The following is a 21,659-nucleotide window of genomic DNA, read 5'->3' on the forward strand; positions in this document are numbered from 1 at the left end:
CAGGCTACAGGCTACAGTCTACAGGCTACAGTCTATAGGCTACAGGCTACAGGCTACAGTCTACAGGCTACAGTCTATAGGCTACAGGCTACAGGCTACAGTCTACAGGCTACAGTCTATAGGCTTTCATCCATCACGTCAAATGCTCGCGGAGAAAGAGGATGTTGCTCATTCAACAAGGCGTGTGAACGTTTCAACACGCGTATGAACGGCCTGTCCATTGACAGTAACTAGGTTCATTTAGTCCCCATGTCCCCCCTCATGAGTGAGTACCTGCTGGGGAGGGCGGTTGAGGTGATGATGGGGATGATGAAGGTGGATGTGGGCCCTCATACGATCCTGATCTGGTGGCCAACACACACACACACACACGCACACACGCACGCACACACACACACACACACTGATTACAGCAGAGCTACGTATCACACACACACACTGACTACAGCAGAGCTATGTATCACACACCTCTTGACGGCGCAGGGCTGGTTGCGGTCCAGAGACGTCTCCTGACCCCTGGATGACTCACAGTCCCATGATGCATCTGTCACAACACAACACTAGTTACCATGGTTATAGTAACCCCGACTTTCCTTCCTTCCTGTGTGTGTGTATGGGCACCTCTGTGTGCGCGTGTGTGTGTGTGTGTGTGTGTGTGTGTGTGTGTGCACGCGTTTGTGTGTGTGACTGTGTGACTGTGTGTGTGCTAACCAGTTTTGGGGAAGATACTCTGAAAATATAGTTCACCAAGCTACCAATTACTGAACACTGGTAACAGCTACACTAAATATAGTTCACCAAGCTACCAATTACTGAACACTGGTAACAGCTACACTAAAGCTTAAGAAAAACATAGTTTACTGAACTAAAGTTACTGAGAAAAATAGCTCACTACTTCCAAACTACTACTAAAAAATATAATATCTAAATATGAAGGAGAGGTGATTTGAAATACTTCAAACTGGAAGACCCCGCTGTCGTCAGATGTTAACAGAATGTGTAATTATGCTATTAAACACAGCAAGTGAGAATCAGGTCTGATGAGGAAAAGAAAGGACATTCCTGTCTACTACACCGCTACATGGTAAAACAGTAGTGTAGTTCCAGTAGTTAGCTACACCGCTACATGGTAAAACAGTAGTGTAGTTCCAGTAGTTAGCTACACCGCTACATGGTAAAACAGTAGTGTAGTTCCAGTAGTTAGCTACACCGCTACATGGTAAAACAGTAGTGTAGTTCCAGTAGTTAGCTACAACCGCTACATGGTAAAACAGTAGTGTAGTTCCAGTAGTTAGCTACACCGCTACATGGTAAAACAGTAGTGTAGTTCTAGTAGTTAGCTACACCGCTACATGGTAAAACAGTAGAGTGTAGTTCCAGTAGTTAGCTACACCGCTACATGGTAAAACAGTAGTGTAGTTCCAGTAGTTAGCTACACCGCTACATGGTAAAACAGTAGTGTAGTTCCAGTAGTTAGCTACACCGCTACATGGTAAAACAGTAGTGTAGTTCCAGTAGTTAGCTACACCGCTACATGGTAAAACAGTAGTGTAGTTCTAGTAGTTAGCTACACCGCTACATGGTAAAACAGTAGTGTAGTTCCGGTAGTTAGCTACACCGCTACATGGTAAAACAGTAGTGTAGTTCCAGTAGTTAGCTACACCGCTACATGGTAAAACAGTAGTGTAGTTCCAGTAGTTAGCTACACCGCTACATGGTAAAACAGTAGTGTAGTTCCAGTAGTTAGCTACACCGCTACATGGTAAAACAGTGAACTAACACCAAGCTACTGTAAAATGTTGTTAAACAACTAGTTGAACTACACGTAGTTCACTACTCCCCAACACTGGTGCTAACCCTATAGAAATTGTATTTGGGATAATGCAGGCTGATCCTGGCCGTTCTGATGAAAGATTGCTTCTGTCTTACAGATCTGTTGTGCCGGAACGATCACTTCTGTCTGAACAGCGAGCTCTGTGGGAGGTGGATGAGAAAGGGCCGTTGCCGTCTCCTCCAGGATCTTCTTCTCCTGGAAACAGGAGAAGATGCACATGATGATAATTACTGATAATAGAGGACTCATTGCAGGGATAATGCTAAAGGCTAATGTGTGTGTCAGGGCTAATGCTAATGTGTGTGTCAGGGCTAATGCTAAAGGCTAATGTGTGTGTCAGGGCTAATGCTAAAGGCCAATGTGTGTGTCAGGGCTAATGCTAAAGGCTAATGTGTGTGTCAGGGCTAAAGGCTAATGTGTGTGTCAGGGCTAATGCTAAAGGCGAATGTGTGTGTCAGGGCTAATGCTAAAGGCTAATGTGTGTGTCAGGGCTAATGCTAAAGGCCAATGTGTGTGTCAGGGCTAATGCTAAAGGCTAATGTGTGTGTCAGGGCTATCCTCCTCCACTGTCCCTGTGTCAGGGCTAATGTGTGTGTAAGGGCTAATGCTAAAGGCTAATGTGTGTGTAAGGGCTAATGCTGAAGGCTAATGTGTGTGTCAGGGCTAATGCTAAACGCTAATGTGTGAGTCAGGGCTAATGGTAAAGGCTAAAGTGTGTGTAAGGGCTAATGCTAAAGGCTAATGTGTTTGCTACCTCTTCGCTGTGTCTTCGTTCTTCCTCGTCCACCTCTCTCTGCGCTCTCTCCCACTCCCCTTTCAGTTTCTCCTGCTCCCTGAGGTACTGCTCCTGCAGACACACACACCACACATCACACACGCAAGCACGTCACACACACACAAACACACACGTCACAAATCACACACATGAATGTGAAAACGACATCAGGGTGATGATAACAGTGAAGCTTCCTCCACTGTCCCTATCCCATACCTGACTGTAACTATCCTCCTCCACTGTCCCTGTCCCTGTCCCATACCTGGCTGTAACTATCCTCCTCCACTGTCCCTGTCCCTGTCCCATACCTGGCTGTAACTATCCTCCTCCACTGTCCCTGTCCCATACCTGGCTGTAACTATCCACCTCCACTCTCCCTGTCCCTGTCCCATACCTGGCTGTAACTATCCTCCTCCACTGGCCCTGTCCCTGTCCCATACCTGGCTGTAACTATCCTCCTCCACTGTCCCTGTCCCTGTCCCATACCTGGCTGTAACTATCCTCCTCCACTGTCCCTGTCCCTGTCCCATACCTGACTGTAACTATCCTCCTCCACTGTCCCCTCCCTGTCCCATACCTGGCTGTAACTATCCTCCTCCACTGTCCCTGTCCCATACCTGGCTGTAACTATCCTCCTCCACTGTCCCTGTCCCATACCTGGCTGTAACTATCCTCCTCCACTGTCCCTGTCCCATACCTGGCTGTAACTATCCTCCTCCACTGGCCCTGTCCCATACCTGGCTGTAACTATCCTCCTCCACTGTCCCTGTCCCATACCTGGCTGTAACTATCCTCCTCCACTGTCCCTGTCCCTGTCCCATACCTGGCTGTAACTATCCTCCTCCACTGTCCCTGTCCCATACCTGACTGTAACTATCCTCCTCCACTGTCCCTGTCCCTGTCCCATACCTGACTGTAACTATCCCCCTCCACTGTCCCTGTCCCATACCTGACTGTAACTATCCTCCTCCACTGTCCCTGTCCCTGTCCCATACCTGGCTGTAACTATCCTCCTCCACTGTCCCTGTCCCTGTCCCATACCTGGCTGTAACTATCCTCCTCCACTGTCCCTGTCCCTGTCCCATACCTGGCTGTAACTATCCTCCTCCACTGTCCCTGTCCCTGTCCCATACCTGGCTGTAACTATCCTCCTCCACTGTCCCTGTCCCATACCTGACTGTAACTATCCTCCTCCACTGTCCCTGTCCCATACCTGGCTGTAACTATCCTCCTCCACTGTCCCTGTCCCATACCTGGCTGTAACTATCCTCCTCCACTGTCCCTGTCCCATACCTGGCTGTAACTATCCTCCTCCACTGTCCCTGTCCCATACCTGGCTGTAACTATCCTCCTCCACTGTCCCTGTCCCTGTCCCATACCTGGCTGTAACTATCCTCCTCCACTGTCCCTGTCCCATACCTGGCTGTAACTATCCTCCTCCACTGTCCCTGTCCCATACCTGGCTGTAACTATCCTCCTCCTCCACTGTCCCTGTCCCTGTCCCATACCTGGCTGTAACTATCCTCCTCCACTGTCCCTGTCCCTGTCCCATACCTGACTGTAACTATCCTCCTCCACTGTCCCTGTCCCATACCTGGCTGTAACTATCCTCCTCCACTGTCCCTGTCCCTGTCCCATACCTGGCTGTAACTATCCTCCTCCACTGTCCCATACCTGGCTGTAACTATCCTCCTCCACTGTCCCTGTCCCTGTCCCATACCTGGCTGTAACTATGCTCCTCCACTGTCCCTGTCCCTGTCCCATACCTGGCTGTAACTATCCTCCTCCACTGTCCCTGTCCCATACCTGACTGTAACTATCCTCCTCCACTGTCCCTGTCCCTGTCCCATACCTGACTGTAACTATCCTCCTCCACTGTCCCTGTCCCATACCTGGCTGTAACTATCCACCTCCACTCTCCCTGTCCCTGTCCCATACCTGGCTGTAACTATCCTCCTCCACTGTCCCATACCTGGCTGTAACTATCCTCCTCCACTGTCCCTGTCCCTGTCCCATACCTGGCTGTAACTATCCTCCTCCACTGTCCCTGTCCCTGTCCCATACCTGGCTGTAACTATCCTCCTCCACTGTCCCATACCTGGCTGTAACTATCCTCCTCCACTGTCCCTGTCCCTGTCCCATACCTGGCTGTAACTATCCTCCTCCACTGTCCCTGTCCCTGTCCCATACCTGGCTGTAACTATCCTCCTCCACTGTCCAATACCTGACTGTAACTATCCTCCTCCACTGTCCCTGTCCCATACCTGACTGTAACTATCCTCCTCCACTGTCCCTGTCCCTGTCCCATACCTGGCTGTAACTATCCTCCTCCACTGTCCCTGTCCCATACCTGGCTGTAACTATCCTCCTCCACTGTCCCTGTCCCTGTCCCATACCTGGCTGTAACTATCCTCCTCCACTGTCCCTGTCCCTGTCCCATACCTGGCTGTAACTATCCTCCTCCACTGACCCTGTCCCATACCTGACTGTAACTATCCTCCTCCACTGTCCCTGTCCCATACCTGGCTGTAACTATCCTCCTCCACTGTCCCTGTCCCATACCTGGCTGTAACTATCCTCCTCCACTGTCCCTGTCCCTGTCCCATACCTGGCTGTAACTATCCTCCTCCACTGGCCCTGTCCCATACCTGGCTGTAACTATCCTCCTCCACTGTCCCTGTCCCATACCTGACTGTAACTATCCTCCTCCACTGTCCCCTCCCTGTCCCATACCTGGCTGTAACTATCCTCCTCCACTGTCCATGTCCCATACCTGGCTGTAACTATCCTCCTCCACTGTCCCTGTCCCTGTCCCATACCTGGCTGTAACTATCCTCCTCCACTGTCCCTGTCCCATACGTGGCTGTAACTATCCTCCTCCACTGTCCCTGTCCCATACCTGGCTGTAACTATCCTCCTCCACTCTCCCTGTCCCTGTCCCATACTTGACTGTAACTATCCTCCTCCACTGTCCCTGTCCCATACCTGGCTGTAACTATCCTCCTCCACTGTCCCTGTCCCATACCTGGCTGTAACTATCCTCCTCCACTGTCCCTGTCCCTGTCCCATACCTGGCTGTAACTATCCTCCTCCACTGTCCCTGTCCCATACCTGACCTTAACTATCCTCCTCCACTGTCCCTGTCCCTGTCCCATACCTGACTGTAACTATCCTCCTCCACTGTCCCTGTCCCATACCTGGCTGTAACTACCCTCCTCCACTGTCCCATACCTGGCTGTAACTATCCTCCTCCACTGTCCCTGTCCCTGTCCCATACCTGGCTGTAACTATCCTCCTCCACTGTCCCTGTCCCTGTCCAATACCTGACTGTAACTATCCTCCTCCACTGTCCATGTCCCTGTCCCATACCTGGCTGTAACTATCCTCCTCCACTGTCCCTGTCCCATACCTGGCTGTAACTATCCTCCTCCACTGTCCCTGTCCCTGTCCCATACCTGGCTGTAACTATGCTCCTCCACTGTCCCTGTCCCATACCTGGCTGTAACTATCCTCCTCCACTGTCCCTGTCCCTGTCCCATACCTGACTGTAACTATCCTCCTCCACTGTCCCTGTCCCTGTCCCATACCTGGCTGTAACTATCCTCCTCCACTGTCACCTGTCCCTGTCCCATACCTGGCTGTAACTATCCTCCTCCACTGTCCCTGTCCCTGTCCAATACCTGGCTGTAACTATCCTCCTCCACTGTCCCTGTCCAATACCTGGCTGTAACTATCCTCCTCCACTGTCCCTGTCCCTGTCCCATACCTGACTGTAACTATCCTCCTCCACTGTCCCTGTCCCATACCTGGCTGTAACTATCCTCCTCCACTGTCCCTGTCCCTGTCCCATACCTGGCTGTAACTATCCTCCTCCACTGTCCCTGTCCCTGTCCCATACCTGCTGTAACTATCCTCCTCCACTGTCCCTGTCCCATACCTGGCTGTAACTATCCTCCTCCACTGCCCCTGTCCCATACCTGGCTGTAACTATCCTCCTCCACTGTCCCTGTCCCATACCTGGCTGTAACTATCCTCCTCCACTGTCCCTGTCCCTGTCCCATACCTGGCTGTAACTATGCTCCTCCACTGTCCCTGTCCCATACCTGGCTGTAACTATCCTCCTCCACTGTCCCTGTCCCATACCTGGCTGTAACTATCCTCCTCCACTCTCCCTGTCCCTGTCCCATACCTGACTGTAACTATCCTCCTCCACTGTCCCTGTCCCATACCTGACTGTAACTATCCTCCTCCACTGTCCCTGTCCCATACCTGGCTGTAACTATCCTCCTCCACTGTCCCTGTACCTGTCCCATACCTGACTGTAACTATCCTCCTCCACTGTCCCTGTCCCATACCTGGCTGTAACTATCCTCCTCCACTGTCCCTGTCCCATACCTGGCTGTAACTATCCTCCTCCACTGTCCCTGTCCCATACCTGGCTGTAACTATCCTCCTCCACTGCCCCTGTCCCTGTCCCATACCTGGCTGTAACTATCCTCCTCCACTGTCCCTGTCCCTGTCCAATACCTGACTGTAACTATCCTCCTCCACTGTCCATGTCCCTGTCCCATACCTGGCTGTAACTATCCTCCTCCACTGTCCCTGTCCCATACCTGGCTGTAACTATCCTCCTCCACTGTCCCTGTCCCTGTCCAATACCTGGCTGTAACTATCCTCCTCCACTGTCCCTGTCCCATACCTGGCTGTAACTATCCACCTCCACTCTCCCTGTCCCTGTCCCATACCTGACTGTAACTATCCTCCTCCACTGTCCCTGTCCCATACCTGGCTGTAACTATCCACCTCCACTGTCCCTGTCCCATACCTGGCTGTAACTATCCACCTCCACTGTCCCATACCTGGCTGTAACTATCCTCCTCCACTGTCCCTGTCCCATACCTGGCTGTAACTATCCTCCTCCACTGTCCCTGTCCCATACCTGGCTGTAACTATCCTCCTCCACTGTCCCTGTCCCATACCTGGCTGTAACTATCCTCCTCCACTGTCCCTGTCCCATACCTGGCTGTAACTATCCACCTCCACTCTCCCTGTCCCTGTCCCATACCTGACTGTAACTATCCTCCTCCACTGTCCCTGTCCCATACCTGGCTGTAACTATCCACCTCCACTGTCCCTGTCCCATACCTGGCTGTAACTATCCTCCTCCACTGTCCCTGTCCCATACCTGGCTGTAACTATCCTCCTCCACTGTCCCTGTCCCATACCTGGCTGTAACTATCCTCCTCCACTGTCCCTGTCCCATACCTGGCTGTAACTATCCTCCTCCACTGGCCCTGTCCCATACCTGGCTGTAACTATCCTCCTCCACTGTCCCTGTCCCTGTCCAATACCTGACTGTAACTATCCTCCTCCACTGTCCATGTCCCTGTCCCATACCTGGCTGTAACTATCCTCCTCCACTGTCCCTGTCCCATACCTGGCTGTTACTATCCTCCTCCACTGTCCCTGTCCCTGTCCAATACCTGGCTGTAACTATCCTCCTCCACTGTCCCTGTCCCATACCTGACTGTAACTATCCTCCTCCACTGTCCCTGTCCCATACCTGGCTGTAACTATCCTCCTCCACTGTCCCTGTCCCATACCTGACTGTAACTATCCTCCTCCACTGTCCCTGTCCCATACCTGGCTGTAACTATCCTCCTCCACTGTCCCTGTCCCTGTCCCATACCTGGCTGTAACTATCCTCCTCCACTGTCCCTGCCCCTGTCCCATACCTGGCTGTAACTATCCTCCTCCACTGTCCCTGTCCCATACCTGGCTGTAACTATCCTCCTCCACTGTCCCTGTCCCTGTCCCATACCTGGCTGTAACTATCCTCCTCCACTGTCCCTGTCCCATACCTGGCTGTAACTATCCTCCTCCACTGGCCCTGTCCCATACCTGGCTGTAACTATCCTCCTCCACTGTCCCTGTCCCTGTCCAATACCTGACTGTAACTATCCTCCTCCACTGTCCATGTCCCTGTCCCATACCTGGCTGTAACTATCCTCCTCCACTGTCCCTGTCCCATACCTGGCTGTTACTATCCTCCTCCACTGTCCCTGTCCCTGTCCAATACCTGGCTGTAACTATCCTCCTCCACTGTCCCTGTCCCATACCTGACTGTAACTATCCTCCTCCACTGTCCCTGTCCCATACCTGGCTGTAACTATCCTCCTCCACTGTCCCTGTCCCATACCTGACTGTAACTATCCTCCTCCACTGTCCCTGTCCCATACCTGGCTGTAACTATCCTCCTCCACTGTCCCTGTCCCTGTCCCATACCTGGCTGTAACTATCCTCCTCCACTGTCCCTGCCCCTGTCCCATACCTGGCTGTAACTATCCTCCTCCACTGTCCCTGTCCCATACCTGGCTGTAACTATCCTCCTCCACTGTCCCTGTCCCTGTCCCATACCTGACTGTAACTATCCTCCTCCACTGTCCCTGTCCCATACCTGACTGTAACTATCCTCCTCCACTGTCCCTGTCCCATACCTGGCTGTAACTATCCTCCTCCACTGTCCCTGTCCCTGTCCCATACCTGGCTGTAACTATCCTCCTCCACTGTCCCTGTCCCTGTCCCATACCTGGCTGTAACTATCCTCCTCCACTGGCCCTGTCCCATACCTGGCTGTAACTATCCTCCTCCACTGTCCCTGTCCCTGTCCCATACCTCCTGTAGTCTCCTCTCCTGTTACCTCCTCTCCTGTTATCTCCTCTCCTGTTATCACCTCTCCTGTAGTCTCCTTTCACACATCTATAGGAATCTCTACTGTTATCTCCTCTCCTGTTATCTCCTCTCCTGTAGTCTCCTCTCACATACCTGTAGGAATCTCTCCTGTTATCTCCTCTCCTGTTATCATCTCTCCCGTAGTCTCCTCTCACACACCTGTAGGAATCTCTACTGTTATCATCTCTCCTGTAGTCTCCTCTCACACACCTGTAGGAATCTCTCCTGTTATCTCCTCTCCTGTTATCTCCTCTCACACACCTGTAGGAATCTCTACTGTTATCTCCTCTCCCATATTCTCCTCTCACACACCTGTAGGAATCTCTCCTGTTATCTCCTCTCCTGTTATCTCCTCAACTGTTATCACCTCTCCTGTCATCTCCTCTCCTGTCATCCCCTCTTCTGTTATCTCCTCTCCTGTTGTCTCCTCTCACACACCTGTAGGAATCTCTCCTGTTATCTCCTCTCCTGTTATCTCCTCAACTGTTATCACCTCTCCTGTCATCTCCTCTCCTGTTATCCCCTCTCCTGTTAACTCCTCTCCTGTGGTCTACTCTCCTGTTATCACCTCTCCTGTAGTCTCCTCTCCTGTAGTCTCCTCTCCTGTAGTCTCCTCTCCTGTAGTCTCCTCTCCTGTAGTCTCCTCTCCTGTAGTCTCCTCTCCTGTTACCTCCTCTCCTGTTACCTCCTCTCCTGTTATCTCCTCTCCTGTTATCACCTCTCCTGTAGTCTCCTCTCCTGTAGTCTCCTTTCACACATCTATAGGAATCTCGACTGTTATCTCCTCTCCGGTTATCTCCTCTCCTGTAGTCTCCTCTCACACACCTGTAGGAATCTCTCCTGTTATCTCCTCTCCTGTTATCATCTCTCCCGTAGTCTCCTCTCACACACCTGTAGGAATCTCTACTGTTATCATCTCTCCTGTAGTCTCCTCTCCTGTTATCACCTCTCCTGTAGTCTCCTCTCCTGTTATCACCTCTCCCGTAGTCTCCTCTCACACACCTGTAGGAATCTCTCCTGTTATCTCCTCTCCTGTAGTCTCCTCTCACACACCTGTAGGAATCTCTCCTGTTATCTCCTCTCCTGTATTCTCCTCTCACACACCTATAGGAATCTCTACTGTTATCTCCTCTCATGTAGTCTCCTCTCCTGTTATCACCTCTCCTGTAGTCTCCTCTCCTGTTATCACCTCTCCCGTAGTCTCCTCTCACACACCTGTAGGAATCTCTCCTGTTATCTCCTCTCCTGTAGTCTCCTCTCACACACCTGTAGGAATCTCTCCTGTTATCACCTCTCCTGTAGTCTTCTCTCACACACCTGTAGGAATCTCTCCTGTTATATCCTCTCCTGTTATATCCTCTCCTGTAGTCTCCTCTCACACACCTGCAGGAATCTCTCCTGTTATCTCCTCTCCTGTTATCACCTCTCCTGTCGTCACCTCTCACACACCTGTAGGAATCTCTCCTGCTCCTGCTGCCACTTCTCCTGTCGTCTCCTCTCATCCTCAGGGTTCCACACCCAGTGATCTACACGCTTAGCCAGGTTCAACATGGGGCTCTCCATCTACCACACACACACACACACACACACACACACACACACACACACACACACACACACACACACACACACACACACACACACACACACACACACACACACACACACACACACACACACACACACACACACACAGGAAAGGAAAGGAAAGGAAAGGAAAGGTGAGATGAGATGACAGGCAAAGTTCTAGAATAAAGATCAAGTTCTAGTATGAAGGTCAGGTTCTACAATAAAGGTCAAGTTGTAGAATGAAGGTCAGGTTCTAGAATATAGGTCAAGTTGTAGAATGAAGGTCATGTTCTAGAATAAAGATCAAGTTGTAGTATGAAGGTCAGGTTCTAGAATAAAGGTCAAGTTGTAGAATGAAGGTCAGGTTCTAGAATGAAGATCAAGATGTAGTATGAAAGTCAGGTTCTAGAATAAAGATCAAGTTCTAGAATCAACATCAGGTTCTATGAATAAATATCAAGTTCTAGAATGAAGGTCAGGTTCTAGAATAATGATCAAGTTGTAGAATCAACATCAGGTTCTATGAATAAAAATCAAGTTCTAGAATGAAGGTCAGGTTCTAGAATAAAGATGAAGTTGTAGTATGAAGGTCAGGTTCTATAATAAAGATCAAGTTGTTGTATGAAGGTCAGGTTCTAGAATAAAGGTCAAGTTCTAGAATGAAGGTCAGGTTCTAGAATAAAGGTCGTTCTAGAATTAAGGTCAGGTTCGAGAATAAAGATGAAGTTGTGGTATGAAGGTCAGGTTCTATAATAAAGATCAAGTTGTTGTATGAAGGTCAGGTTCTAGAACACAGATCAAGTTGTAGTATGAAGGTCAGGTTCTAGAACACAGATCAAGTTGTAGTATGAAGGTCAGGTTCTAGAACACAGATCAAGTTGTAGTATGAAGGTCAGGTTCTAGAACACAGATCAAGTTGTAGAATGAAGGTCAGGTTATAGAATAAAAATCAAGTTGTAGAATGAAGGTCAGGTTCTAGAATAAAGGTCAAGTTGTAGAATGGAAATGCTGAGGTATAATGGTACTCACCGTCCCACTGCTCCCCTCCAGTCCTCCTGTGGAGGGAAACACACACAGTGTGTTAGCTACAGCAGCAGCATTAACGCTAACCTGGTTCACCCAGCAACAGGAATCTGGGTAATATCATCGTACCTGTCACCGAGGATGAGTAGGTGTTCTGGTTGCTAAGCAATGAAGAGTCAGACCCCGCCTCCTCCCCTGATCTCCTTGACAATGCCATGGAGCCGTTCACCTAACAGACAATCAATAAGGAACCAAGAGCATCAGAACCATTCAATCAACCAAATGTCAATCAATCAATCAATAAATGAATGAGAGTGGGTGTGGCTCCCCACCTGTGTGTTGCTGAGCATATCTAAAGGACGTGGCTGCAGGTGAGTCTGGGTGAGTTCCGTCACGATGGTCGTCGTGACAACACAGTTCCTCCCTCCAATCAAGGCGCTGACGGCCGACACCTGTGTCTTCTGATTGGCACCAGGGTGTTCGGTTGGCTGGGGGGAGTGAATGGGTGAGGAGGGGGATTGAAGGGGTGAGGAAGGCGGGGAGGACGGGAGAGTCTCTCCATTCACCCTCACCAAACCATCTACCTGTAGACAGAGTAATGAGGTTACCTCACCAAACCATCTACCTGTAGACAGAGTGATGAGAGAGGTTACCTCACCAAACCATCTACCTGTAGACAGAGTGATGAGAGGTTACCTCACCAAACCATCTACCTGTAGACAGAGTGATGAGAGGTTACCTCACCAAACCATCTACCTGTAGACAGAGTGATGAGGTTACCTCACCAAACCATCTACCTGTAGACAGAGTGATGAGGTTACCTCACCAAACCATCTACCTGTAGACAGAGTGATGAGGTTACCTCACCAAACCATCTACCTGTAGACAGAGTGATGAGGTTACCTCACCAAACCATCTACCTGTAGACAGAGTGATGAGAGGTTACCTCACCAAGCCATCTACCTGTAGACAGAGTGATGAGAGGTTACCTCACCAAACCATCTACCTGTAGACAGAGTGATGAGAGGTTACCTCACCAAACCATCTACCTGTAGACAGAGTGATGAGAGGTTACCTCACCAAACCATCTACCTGTAGACAGAGTGATGAGGTTACCTCACCAAACCATCTACCTGTAGACAGAGTAATGAGGTTACCTCACCAAACCATCTACCTGTAGACAGAGTGATGAGAGGTTACCTCACCAAACCATCTACCTGTAGACAGAGTGATGAGGTTACCTCACCAAACCATCTACCTGTAGACAGAGTGATGAGGTTACCTCACCAAACCATCTACCTGTAGACAGAGTGATGAGAGGTTACCTTGGTGTGAGGTATCATTAGATTTGGGGTATCATTAGATTTGGGGTGGTGTGGGGTATCATTAGATTTGGGGTATCATTAGATTTGGGGTGGTGTGGGGTATCATTAGATTTGGGGTATCATTAGATTTGGGGTGGTGTGGGGTATCATTAGATTTGGGGTGGTGTGAGGTATCATTAGATTGGGGGTGGTGTGGGGTGTCATTGGATTTGGGGAGGTGTGGGGTATCATTAGATTGGGGCGGCAGGGTAGCCTAGTGGTTAGAGCGTTGGACTAGTAACCGAAAGGTTGCAAGTTCAAACCCCCCAGCTGACAAGGTACAGATCGTTCTGCCCCTGAACAAGCAGTTACCCCACTGTTGAGTGGGGTATCATTAGATTTGGGGTGGAGTGGGGTATCATTAGATTTGGGGTGGAGTGGGGTATCATTAGATTTGGGGTGGGGTATCATTAGATTTGGGGTGGGGTATCATTAGATTTGAGGTGGAGTGGGGTATCATTAGATTTGGGGTGGAGTGGGGTATCATTAGATTTGGGGTGGAGTGGGGTATCATTAGATTTGGGGTGGAGTGGGGTATCATTAGATTTGAGGTGGAGTGGGGTATCATTAGATTTGAGGTGGAGTGGGGTATCATTAGATTTGAGGTGTCATTAGATTTGAGGTGGAGTGGGGTATCATTAGATTTGAGGTGTCATTAGATTTGAGGTGGAGTGGGGTATCATTAGATTTGAGGTGGAGTGGGGTATCATTAGATTTGAGGTGTCATTAGATTTGAGGTGGAGTGGGGTATCATTAGATTTGAGGTGTCATTAGATTTGAGGTGGAGTGGGGTATCATTAGATTTGAGGTGGAGTGGGGTATCATTAGATTTGAGGTGTCATTAGATTTGAGGTGGAGTGGGGTATCATTAGATTTGAGGTGTCATTAGATTTGAGGTGGAGTGGGGTATCATTAGATTTGAGGTGTCATTAGATTTGAGGTGGAGTGGGGTATCATTAGATTTGAGGTGTCATTAGATTTGAGGTGGAGTGGGGTATCATTAGATTTGAGGTGTCATTAGATTTGGGGTGGAGTGAGGTATCATTAGATTTGGGGTGGTGTGAGGTGTCATTAGATTTGGGGTGGTGTGAGGTGTCATTAGATTTGGGGTGGTGTGAGGTATCATTAGGGTGGGGTGTCATTAGATTTGGGGTGGTGTGAGGTATCATTAGATTTGGGGTATCATTAGATTTGGGGTGGTGTGAGGTATCATTAGATTTGATGTGGTGTGGGGTATCATAAGATTTGGGGTGGTGTGGGGTATCATAAGATTTGGGGTGGAGTGGGGTATCATTAGATTTGGGGTGGAGTGGGGTATCATTAGATTTGGGGTGGTGTGGGGTATCATTAGATTTGAGGTGGAGTGGGGTATCATTAGATTTGGGGTGGAGTGGGGTATCATTAGATTTGAGGTGGAGTGGGGTATCATTAGATTTGGGGTGGAGTGGGGTATCATTAGATTTGGGGTGGAGTGGGGTATCATTAGATTTGGGGTGGAGTGGGGTATCATTAGATTTGAGGTGTCATTAGATTTGGGGTGGGGTGAGGTATCATTAGATTTGGGGTGGTGTGAGGTGTCATTAGATTTGGGGTGGTGTATCATTAGGGTGGGGTGTCATTAGATTTGGGGTGGGGTGTCATTAGATTTGGGGTGGTGTGAGGTGTCATTAGATTTGGGGTGGTGTATCATTAGGGTGGGGTGTCATTAGATTTGGGGTGGTGTGAGGTATCATTAGATTTGGGGTATCATTAGATTTGGGGTGGTGTGGGGTATCATTAGATTTGATGTGGTGTGGGGTATCATAAGATTTGGGGTGGTGTGGGGTATCATAAGATTTGGGGTGGTGTGGGGTATCATTAGATTTGGGGTGATTCGGTGTATAATTAGATTAAAAAAATGGGGGTACCGGCTGATAAAGTGTGAATTCTCCTAAAGCCCCTAAAGCGTCTAGGCTCAACCATTTTCTCAAAGTGTCAACACATTGAAATGAATAGAGGTGCCTGTTTGGGCTGTACGGTGGTCTCAAGAGCTATGTTAACCCCTAACCCCTATCCCTACCTGCCCTTACCTTAACAGGCATGTGTCCAGGCTGTGTCTGTGGACTTAACCCCTAACCCCTATCCCTACCTGCCCTTACCTTAACAGGCTTGTGTCCAGGCTGTGTCTGTGGACTTAACCCCTAACCCCTATCCCTACCTGCCCTTACCTGAACAGGCATGTGTCCAGGCTGTGTCTGTGGACTTAACCCCTAACCCCTATCCCTACCTGCCCTTACCTGAACAGGCTTGTGTCCAGGCTGTGTCTGTGGACTTAACCCCTAACCCCTATCCCTACCTGCCCTTACCTTAACAGGCTTGTGTCCAGGCTGTGTCTGTGGACTTAACCCCTAACCCCTATCCCTACCTGCCCTTACCTGAACAGGCTTGTGTCCAGGCTGTGTCTGTGGACTTAACCCCTAACCCCTATCCCTACCTGCCCTTACCTTAACAGGCATGTGTCCAGGCTGTGTCTGTGGACTTAACCCCTAACCCCTATCCCTACCTGCCCTTACCTGAACAGGCTTGTGTCCACGCAGTGTCTGTGGACTTAACCCCTAACCCCTATCCCTACCTGCCCTTACCTTAACAGGCTTGTGTCCAGGCTGTGTCTGTGGACTTAACCCCTAACCCCTATCCCTACCTGCCCTTACCTTAACAGGCTTGTGTCCAGGCTGTGTCTGTGGACTTAACCCCTATCCCTACCTGCCCTTACCTTAACAGGCTTGTGTCCAGGCTGTGTCTGTGGACTTAACCCCTAACCCCTATCCCTACCTGCCCTTACCTGAACAGGCTTGTGTCCAGGCTGTGTCTGTGGACTTAACCCCTAACCCCTATCCCTACCTGCCCTTACCTGAACAGGCTTGTGTCCAGGCTGTGTCTGTGGACTTAACCCCTAACCCCTATCCCTACCTGCCCTTACCTTAACAGGCTTGTGTCCAGGCTGTGTCTGTGGACTTAACCCCTATCCCTACCTGCCCTTACCTTAACAGGCTTGTGTCCAGGCTGTGTCTGTGGACTTAACCCCTAACCCCTATCCCTACCTGCCCTTACCTGAACAGGCTTGTGTCCAGGCTGTGTCTGTGGACTTAACCCCTAACCCCTATCCCTACCTGCCCTTACCTGAACAGGCTTGTGTCCAGGCTGTGTCTGTGGACTTAACCCCTAACCCCTATCCCTACCTGCCCTTACCTTAGCAGGCTTGTGTCCAGGCTGTGTCTGTGGACTTAACCCCTAACCTCTATCCCTACCTGCCCTTACCTGAACAGGCTTGTGTCCAGGCTGTGTCTGTGGTGGCTGGCAGTAGGGCTCGGCTGTTAGGAGAGGGAGGGGCCGCGAGGGGGGGGAGATGGGAGGGGGGAGTGTGTGCTGACTTTGTGTGGAGTGGTTTTGTGTGTGCGTGTGTTGGGTGTGTGTGACAGAGATATGTTTTTTGGGGGGGGCTCGGGGCTCTTGCTTTGTGTCAGTCTGTAGGGCCTGTCCGTTTCCAGCTCGTTCTGGGTTGTCAGGGTCAGATTCGGGGTTGTGGTCAGCAGTAATGGTTCTAGACTCAGGGTTCCGGTCAGCAGTAATGGTTCTAGACTCAGGGTTCTGGTCAGTACTAGTGGTTCTAGACTCAGGGTTCTGGTCAGAGGTAATGGTTCTAGACTCAGGGTTCTGGTCAGCAGTAATGGTTCTAGACTCAGGGTTCTGGTTAGTAATAATGGTTCTAGGGTTAGGGTTCTGGTCAGTAGTAATGGTTCTAGACTCAGAGTTCCGGTCAGCAGTAATGGTTCTAGACTCAGGGTTCTGGTCAGAGGTAATGGTTCTAGACTTAGGGTTCTGGTCAGTACTAATGGTTCTAGACTCAAGGTTCTGGTCAGTAGTAATGGTTATAGACTCTGGGTTTTGGTCAGTAGTAATGGTTCTAGACTCAGAGTTCTGGTTATTAATACTGGTTCTAGGGTTAGGGTTCTGCTCAGTAATAATGGTTCTAGACTCAGGGTTCTGGTCAGTAGTGATGGTTTTAGACTCAGGGTTCTGGTTGGTAGTAATGGTTCTAGACTCAGGGTTCTGGTTGGTAGTAATGGGTCTAGACTCAGGGTTCTGGTTGGTAGCAGGTGTTCTAGACTCAGGGTTTTGGTTGGTAGTAGTGGTTCTAAACTCAGGGTTCTGGTTGGTAGCAGGTGTTCTAGACTCAGGGTTCTGGTCAGTAGTAATGGTTCTAGGTAGCTGCAGACTGTCCAGCGTTGAATCACTGATGGTGAAGCGGAGAGCGTAACGCTGGAGAACCATGGCAGCTTCCGCTTTAGAGCCCGCCCTCCTGTACGCATCACACAGCTCCGCCTCCCTACGCTCTCTGTAGTGAAAGAGGGAGAGTTTATTCCATTTTTAATGAACCTTTATTAACCTAGTCACATTGAGATACAACTATTTTACAAGACAGACCTGTATTAGAAGCTGGTGAGACAAAGAGTGAGAAAGATTTAGGTCCCCTCTCCTCCTCCTTCCCCTCTCTTCTCCTCTCCCTCCCCCTTCTCCCCTCCCCTCTCCTCCTCTCCCTCCCCCCTCCTACCCCTCTCTTCTCCCCCTCCCTCCCCCCCTCCCTCCCTCCCCTTTCCTCTAATCCCTCCTCTCTCCCCTCTTTCCCACCACCCTCCGCCTACTCCTCACCTCTCTTCCTCTCCTCCTCCCTTTCCTCTCTTTCCCTCCCTCCTCCTCCTCCTCCTCTCTTTCCCTCCCTCTCCTTCTCCTCCTTCCTCTCTCCGTACTTGTCCTCTACGATCTCTCTGTACGTCTTGATGTTCTTCTTCTTCTGGGTGTGGCCTCTCTCCTCCTCCTTCATCATCCTCTCCATCCGCTTCCTCTCCTCCTCCTTCCTGATCAGATCCTGAGAAGCACTGCGGCGACGACTCTTCCACCGGGCTAGGTCCTAGAGGGAGGGGAGGAGAGAGGAGAGAGGGATGAGGAGAGAGGGATGTCTGTCTGTCTGTCTAGAGGGAGGGGAGGAGAGAGGAGAGAGGAGAGAGGGGAGGAGAGGAGAGGGGAGGAGAGAGGAGAGAGGGATGAGAGGAGAGGAGAGAGGAGAGAGAGAGGAGAGGGGAGGAGAGAGGAGAGAGAGAGGAGAGAGGAGAGAGGGTTGAGAGGAGAGTGGAGAGAGGAGTGGAGAGAGGAGAGTGGGTGAGGAGAGGGGAGAGGGATGAGAGGAGAGTGGATGAGGAGTGGAGAGAGGAGAGTGGGTGAGGAGAGACGGATGAGAGGAGAGTGGATGAGGAGAGGAGAGAGGGATGAGAGGAGAGTGGGAAGAGGAGTGGAGAGAGGAGAGTGGGTGAGGAGAGGGGAGAGGGATGAGAGGAGAGTGGGAAGAGGAGAGGGGAGAGGGATGAGAGGAGAGTGGGTGAGGAGAGAGGGATGAGAGGAGAGTGGATGAGGAGAGGGGAGAGGGATGAGAGGAGAGTGGGAAGAGGAGTGGAGAGAGGAGAGTGGGTGAGGAGAGAGGGATGAGAGGAGAGTGGATGAGGAGAGGAGAGAGGGATGAGAGGAGAGCGGGAAGAGGAGTGGAGAGAGGAGAGTGGGTGAGGAGAGGAGAGAGGGATGAGAGGAGAGTGGGAAGAGGAGAGGAGAGAGGGATGAGAGGAGAATGGGAAGAGGAGAGGGGAGAGGGATGAGAGGAGAGTGGGTGAGGAGAGAGGGATGAGAGGAGAGTGGATGAGGAGAGGGGAGAGGGATGAGAGGAGAGTGGGAAGAGGAGTGGAGAGAGGAGAGTGGGTGAGGAGAGAGGGATGAGAGGAGAGTGGATGAGGAGAGGAGAGAGGGATGAGAGGAGAGCGGGAAGAGGAGTGGAGAGAGGAGAGTGGGTGAGGAGCGACGGATGAGACGAGAGTGGATGAGGAGAGGGGAGAGGGATGAGAGGAGAGTGGATGAGGAGAGGGGAGAGGGATGAGAGGAGAGTGGGAAGAGGAGTGGAGAGAGGAGAGTGGGTGAGGAGAGAGGGATGAGAGGAGAGTGGATGAGGAGAGGAGAGAGGGATGAGAGGAGAGTGGATGAGGAGAGGAGAGAGGGATGAGAGGAGAGTGGGAAGAGGAGTGGAGAGAGGAGAGTGGGTGAGGAGAGGAGAGAGGGATGAGAGGAGAGTGGGAAGAGGAGAGGAGAGAGGGATGAGAGGAGAGTGGGTGAGGAGTGGAGAGAGGAGAGTGGGTGAGGAGAGAGGGATGAGAGGAGAGTGGATGAGGAGAGGAGAGAGGGATGAGAGGAGAGTGGGAAGAGGAGTGGAGAGAGGAGAGTGGGTGAGGAGAGAGGGATGAGAGGAGAGAGGGATGTCTGTCTGTCTGTCTTGAGGGAGGAAAGAAGAGAGAAGATTCTGTCCCGTCCGTCCGTCTGTCTTACGTCTTGCCATTCCTCCTCCTCCTGGTGATTGGTGTACTGTTCCTGCATGCTGTCATATCGTGATTGGCCGAGAGGCTGAAGTAGTCCCGCCCCCTCTTCCTCACTGTGCATGTTAATTATACTTATGCTCCTAGACAGGAAGCAGGGAACCGGAAACAGGAAATCAGAGTGATGTCAGAGAGAAGCTGCCGTTAGCTGTTTACTGTGATGGTTGAATGCATATGGAGGAAGGGTAGGTAGGGTAGGTTAGGGTAGGGTGTGTAGGTAGGTAGGCAGGGTAGGGTAGGGTAGGTTAGGGTAGGGTAGGGTAGGGTGTGTAGGTAGGTAGGTGGGAACGGTAGGGTAGGGTAGGTTGGGTAGGTGGGTAGGTAGGCAGGCAGGGTAGGGTAGGATAGGGTAGGGTAGGTTGGGTAGGGATGGGTAGGGTAGGGTAGGTGGGTAGGTAGGTAGGTAGGCAGGGTAGGGTAGGGTAGGGTAGGGTAGGGTAGGGTAGGGTAGGGTAGGGTAGGGTAGGTGGGTGGGTAGGTAGGTGGGTAGGCAGGGTAGGGTAGGGTAGATTGGGTAGGGTTGGGTAGAGTAGGTAGAGTAGGGTAGGTAGGGTAGGTAGGTATGAATGGAGGGAGGGTAGGTTGGTATGAATGGAGGGAGGGAGGGTAGGTAGGGTAGGTAGGGTAGGTAGGTATGAATGGAGGAAGGGTAGGTAGGGTAGGGTAGGTAGGTAGAGTAGGGTAGGTAGAGTAGGTAGGTAGGTATGAATGGAGGAAGGGTAGGTAGGGTAGGGTAGGTAGGTATGAATGGAGGAAGGGTAGGTAGGGTAGTGTAGGTAGGGTTCGGTAGGGTAGGTAGGGTCGGGTAGGGTAGTGTAGGTAGGGTAGGGTGGGGTCGGGTAGGGTAGTGCAGGTAGGGTAGGGTCGGGTAGGGTAGTGTAGGTAGGGTAGGGTCGGGTCGGGTAGGGTAGGGTAGTGTAGGTAGGGTCGGGTAGGGTAGTGTAGGTAGGGTAGGGTAGGTAGGGTAGGGTAGGGTAGGGTAGGGTGGGGTGGGGTGGGGTAGGGTAGTGTAGGGTAGGGTAAGGGTGGGCGCTGTAGACAGGGAAGGGTAGGGTAGGTAGGGAAGGTAGGGTAGTTAGGTAGGTAGGCAGGGTAGGGTAGGTTGGGTAGGTTAGAGTAGGGTAGGTTGGGTAGGGTAGGGTAGGGTAGGGTAGGTAGGGTAGGGTTCGGTAGGGTAGGTAGGGTAGGGTAGGTAGGTATGCATGGAGGTAGGGTAGGTAGTGTAGGGTAGTGTAGGTTGGGTAGGTACAGTAGGTATGAATGGAGGAAGGGTAGGTAGGGTAGGGTTGTGTAGGTAGGGTAGGTAGGGTAGGTAGGTAGGTATGATGGAGGAAGGGTAGGAGGGTATGGTAGGTAGGGTAGCTAGGTAGGTTATGAATGGAGGTAGGGTAGGTTGGGTCGCTAGGTAGGTATGAATGGAGGTAGGAGTACGGTAACGTTGTAGGTATGAATGGAAGGTAAGAGTAGGTAGGGTAGGTATGAATGGAGGTAGGGTGGGTTACTGTATAGTAGGGTAGGTAGGGTAGGGTAATGTAGGTAACGGCTAGGCTAGGAAGAGAGTGCTGGTGTAGAGTGAGTAATCATACAGTGTATATCCAGGTGTCACTCAGAGAGAGACTTACTCCAACTCCTCAGACATCTTATACACTCTCCTGCTCAACCTGCAGAGAGAAGAGGGGGAAAAGAGAAGAGAGAGATTGAGAGGGGGAAAGAGAGAGAGAGATTGAGAGGCGGGAAAGAGAGGAGAGATTGAGAGGGGGAAAGAGAGAGAGAGATTGAGAGGGGAAAGAGAGAGAGAGAGATGAGGGGGAAAGAGAGGAGAGATTGAGAGGGGGAAAGAGAGAGTAGAGATTGAAGAGGGGGAGAAGAGAGAGACGAGATTGATGGTGGAGAGGGGGAAAGAGGGGGAAAGA

At 51.0% G+C, this 21,659-nt stretch overlaps 1 protein-coding gene and 1 long non-coding RNA gene across 2 annotated transcripts in view; one reads left to right on the forward strand and one right to left on the reverse strand.

The window, feature by feature from the left end:
• Positions 1–273: 273 nt before the first annotated feature.
• Positions 274–21,659, reverse strand: part of LOC109879253 (LIM and calponin homology domains-containing protein 1) — a gene marked incomplete at its 3' end in the record, with an annotated part of 67,903 nt that continues 46,517 nt past the window's right edge. Inside the window, exons 13-21 of the mRNA XM_031821506.1 lie at positions 16,595–17,672; positions 12,266–12,517; positions 12,063–12,162; positions 11,940–11,965; positions 10,791–10,904; positions 2,589–2,681; positions 1,930–2,029; positions 469–544; positions 274–344 (exon numbers count right to left, since the gene is read on the reverse strand). Of these exons, the coding sequence (XP_031677366.1) occupies positions 274–344; positions 469–544; positions 1,930–2,029; positions 2,589–2,681; positions 10,791–10,904; positions 11,940–11,965; positions 12,063–12,162; positions 12,266–12,517; positions 16,595–17,672 (1,910 nt within the window). The remainder of the gene's footprint in view (positions 345–468; positions 545–1,929; positions 2,030–2,588; positions 2,682–10,790; positions 10,905–11,939; positions 11,966–12,062; positions 12,163–12,265; positions 12,518–16,594; positions 17,673–21,659) is intronic.
• On the forward strand, positions 14,217–14,851 carry LOC116372963 (uncharacterized). Its single transcript, XR_004209462.1, has 3 exons — positions 14,217–14,308; positions 14,656–14,709; positions 14,818–14,851. It is a non-coding gene; the product is annotated as an uncharacterized LOC116372963 (long non-coding RNA).

This window comes from Oncorhynchus kisutch, unplaced genomic scaffold (genome assembly GCF_002021735.2).
Source record: "Oncorhynchus kisutch isolate 150728-3 unplaced genomic scaffold, Okis_V2 scaffold3982, whole genome shotgun sequence".
In the NCBI taxonomy this organism is placed as follows: Eukaryota; Metazoa; Chordata; class Actinopteri; order Salmoniformes; family Salmonidae; genus Oncorhynchus; species Oncorhynchus kisutch.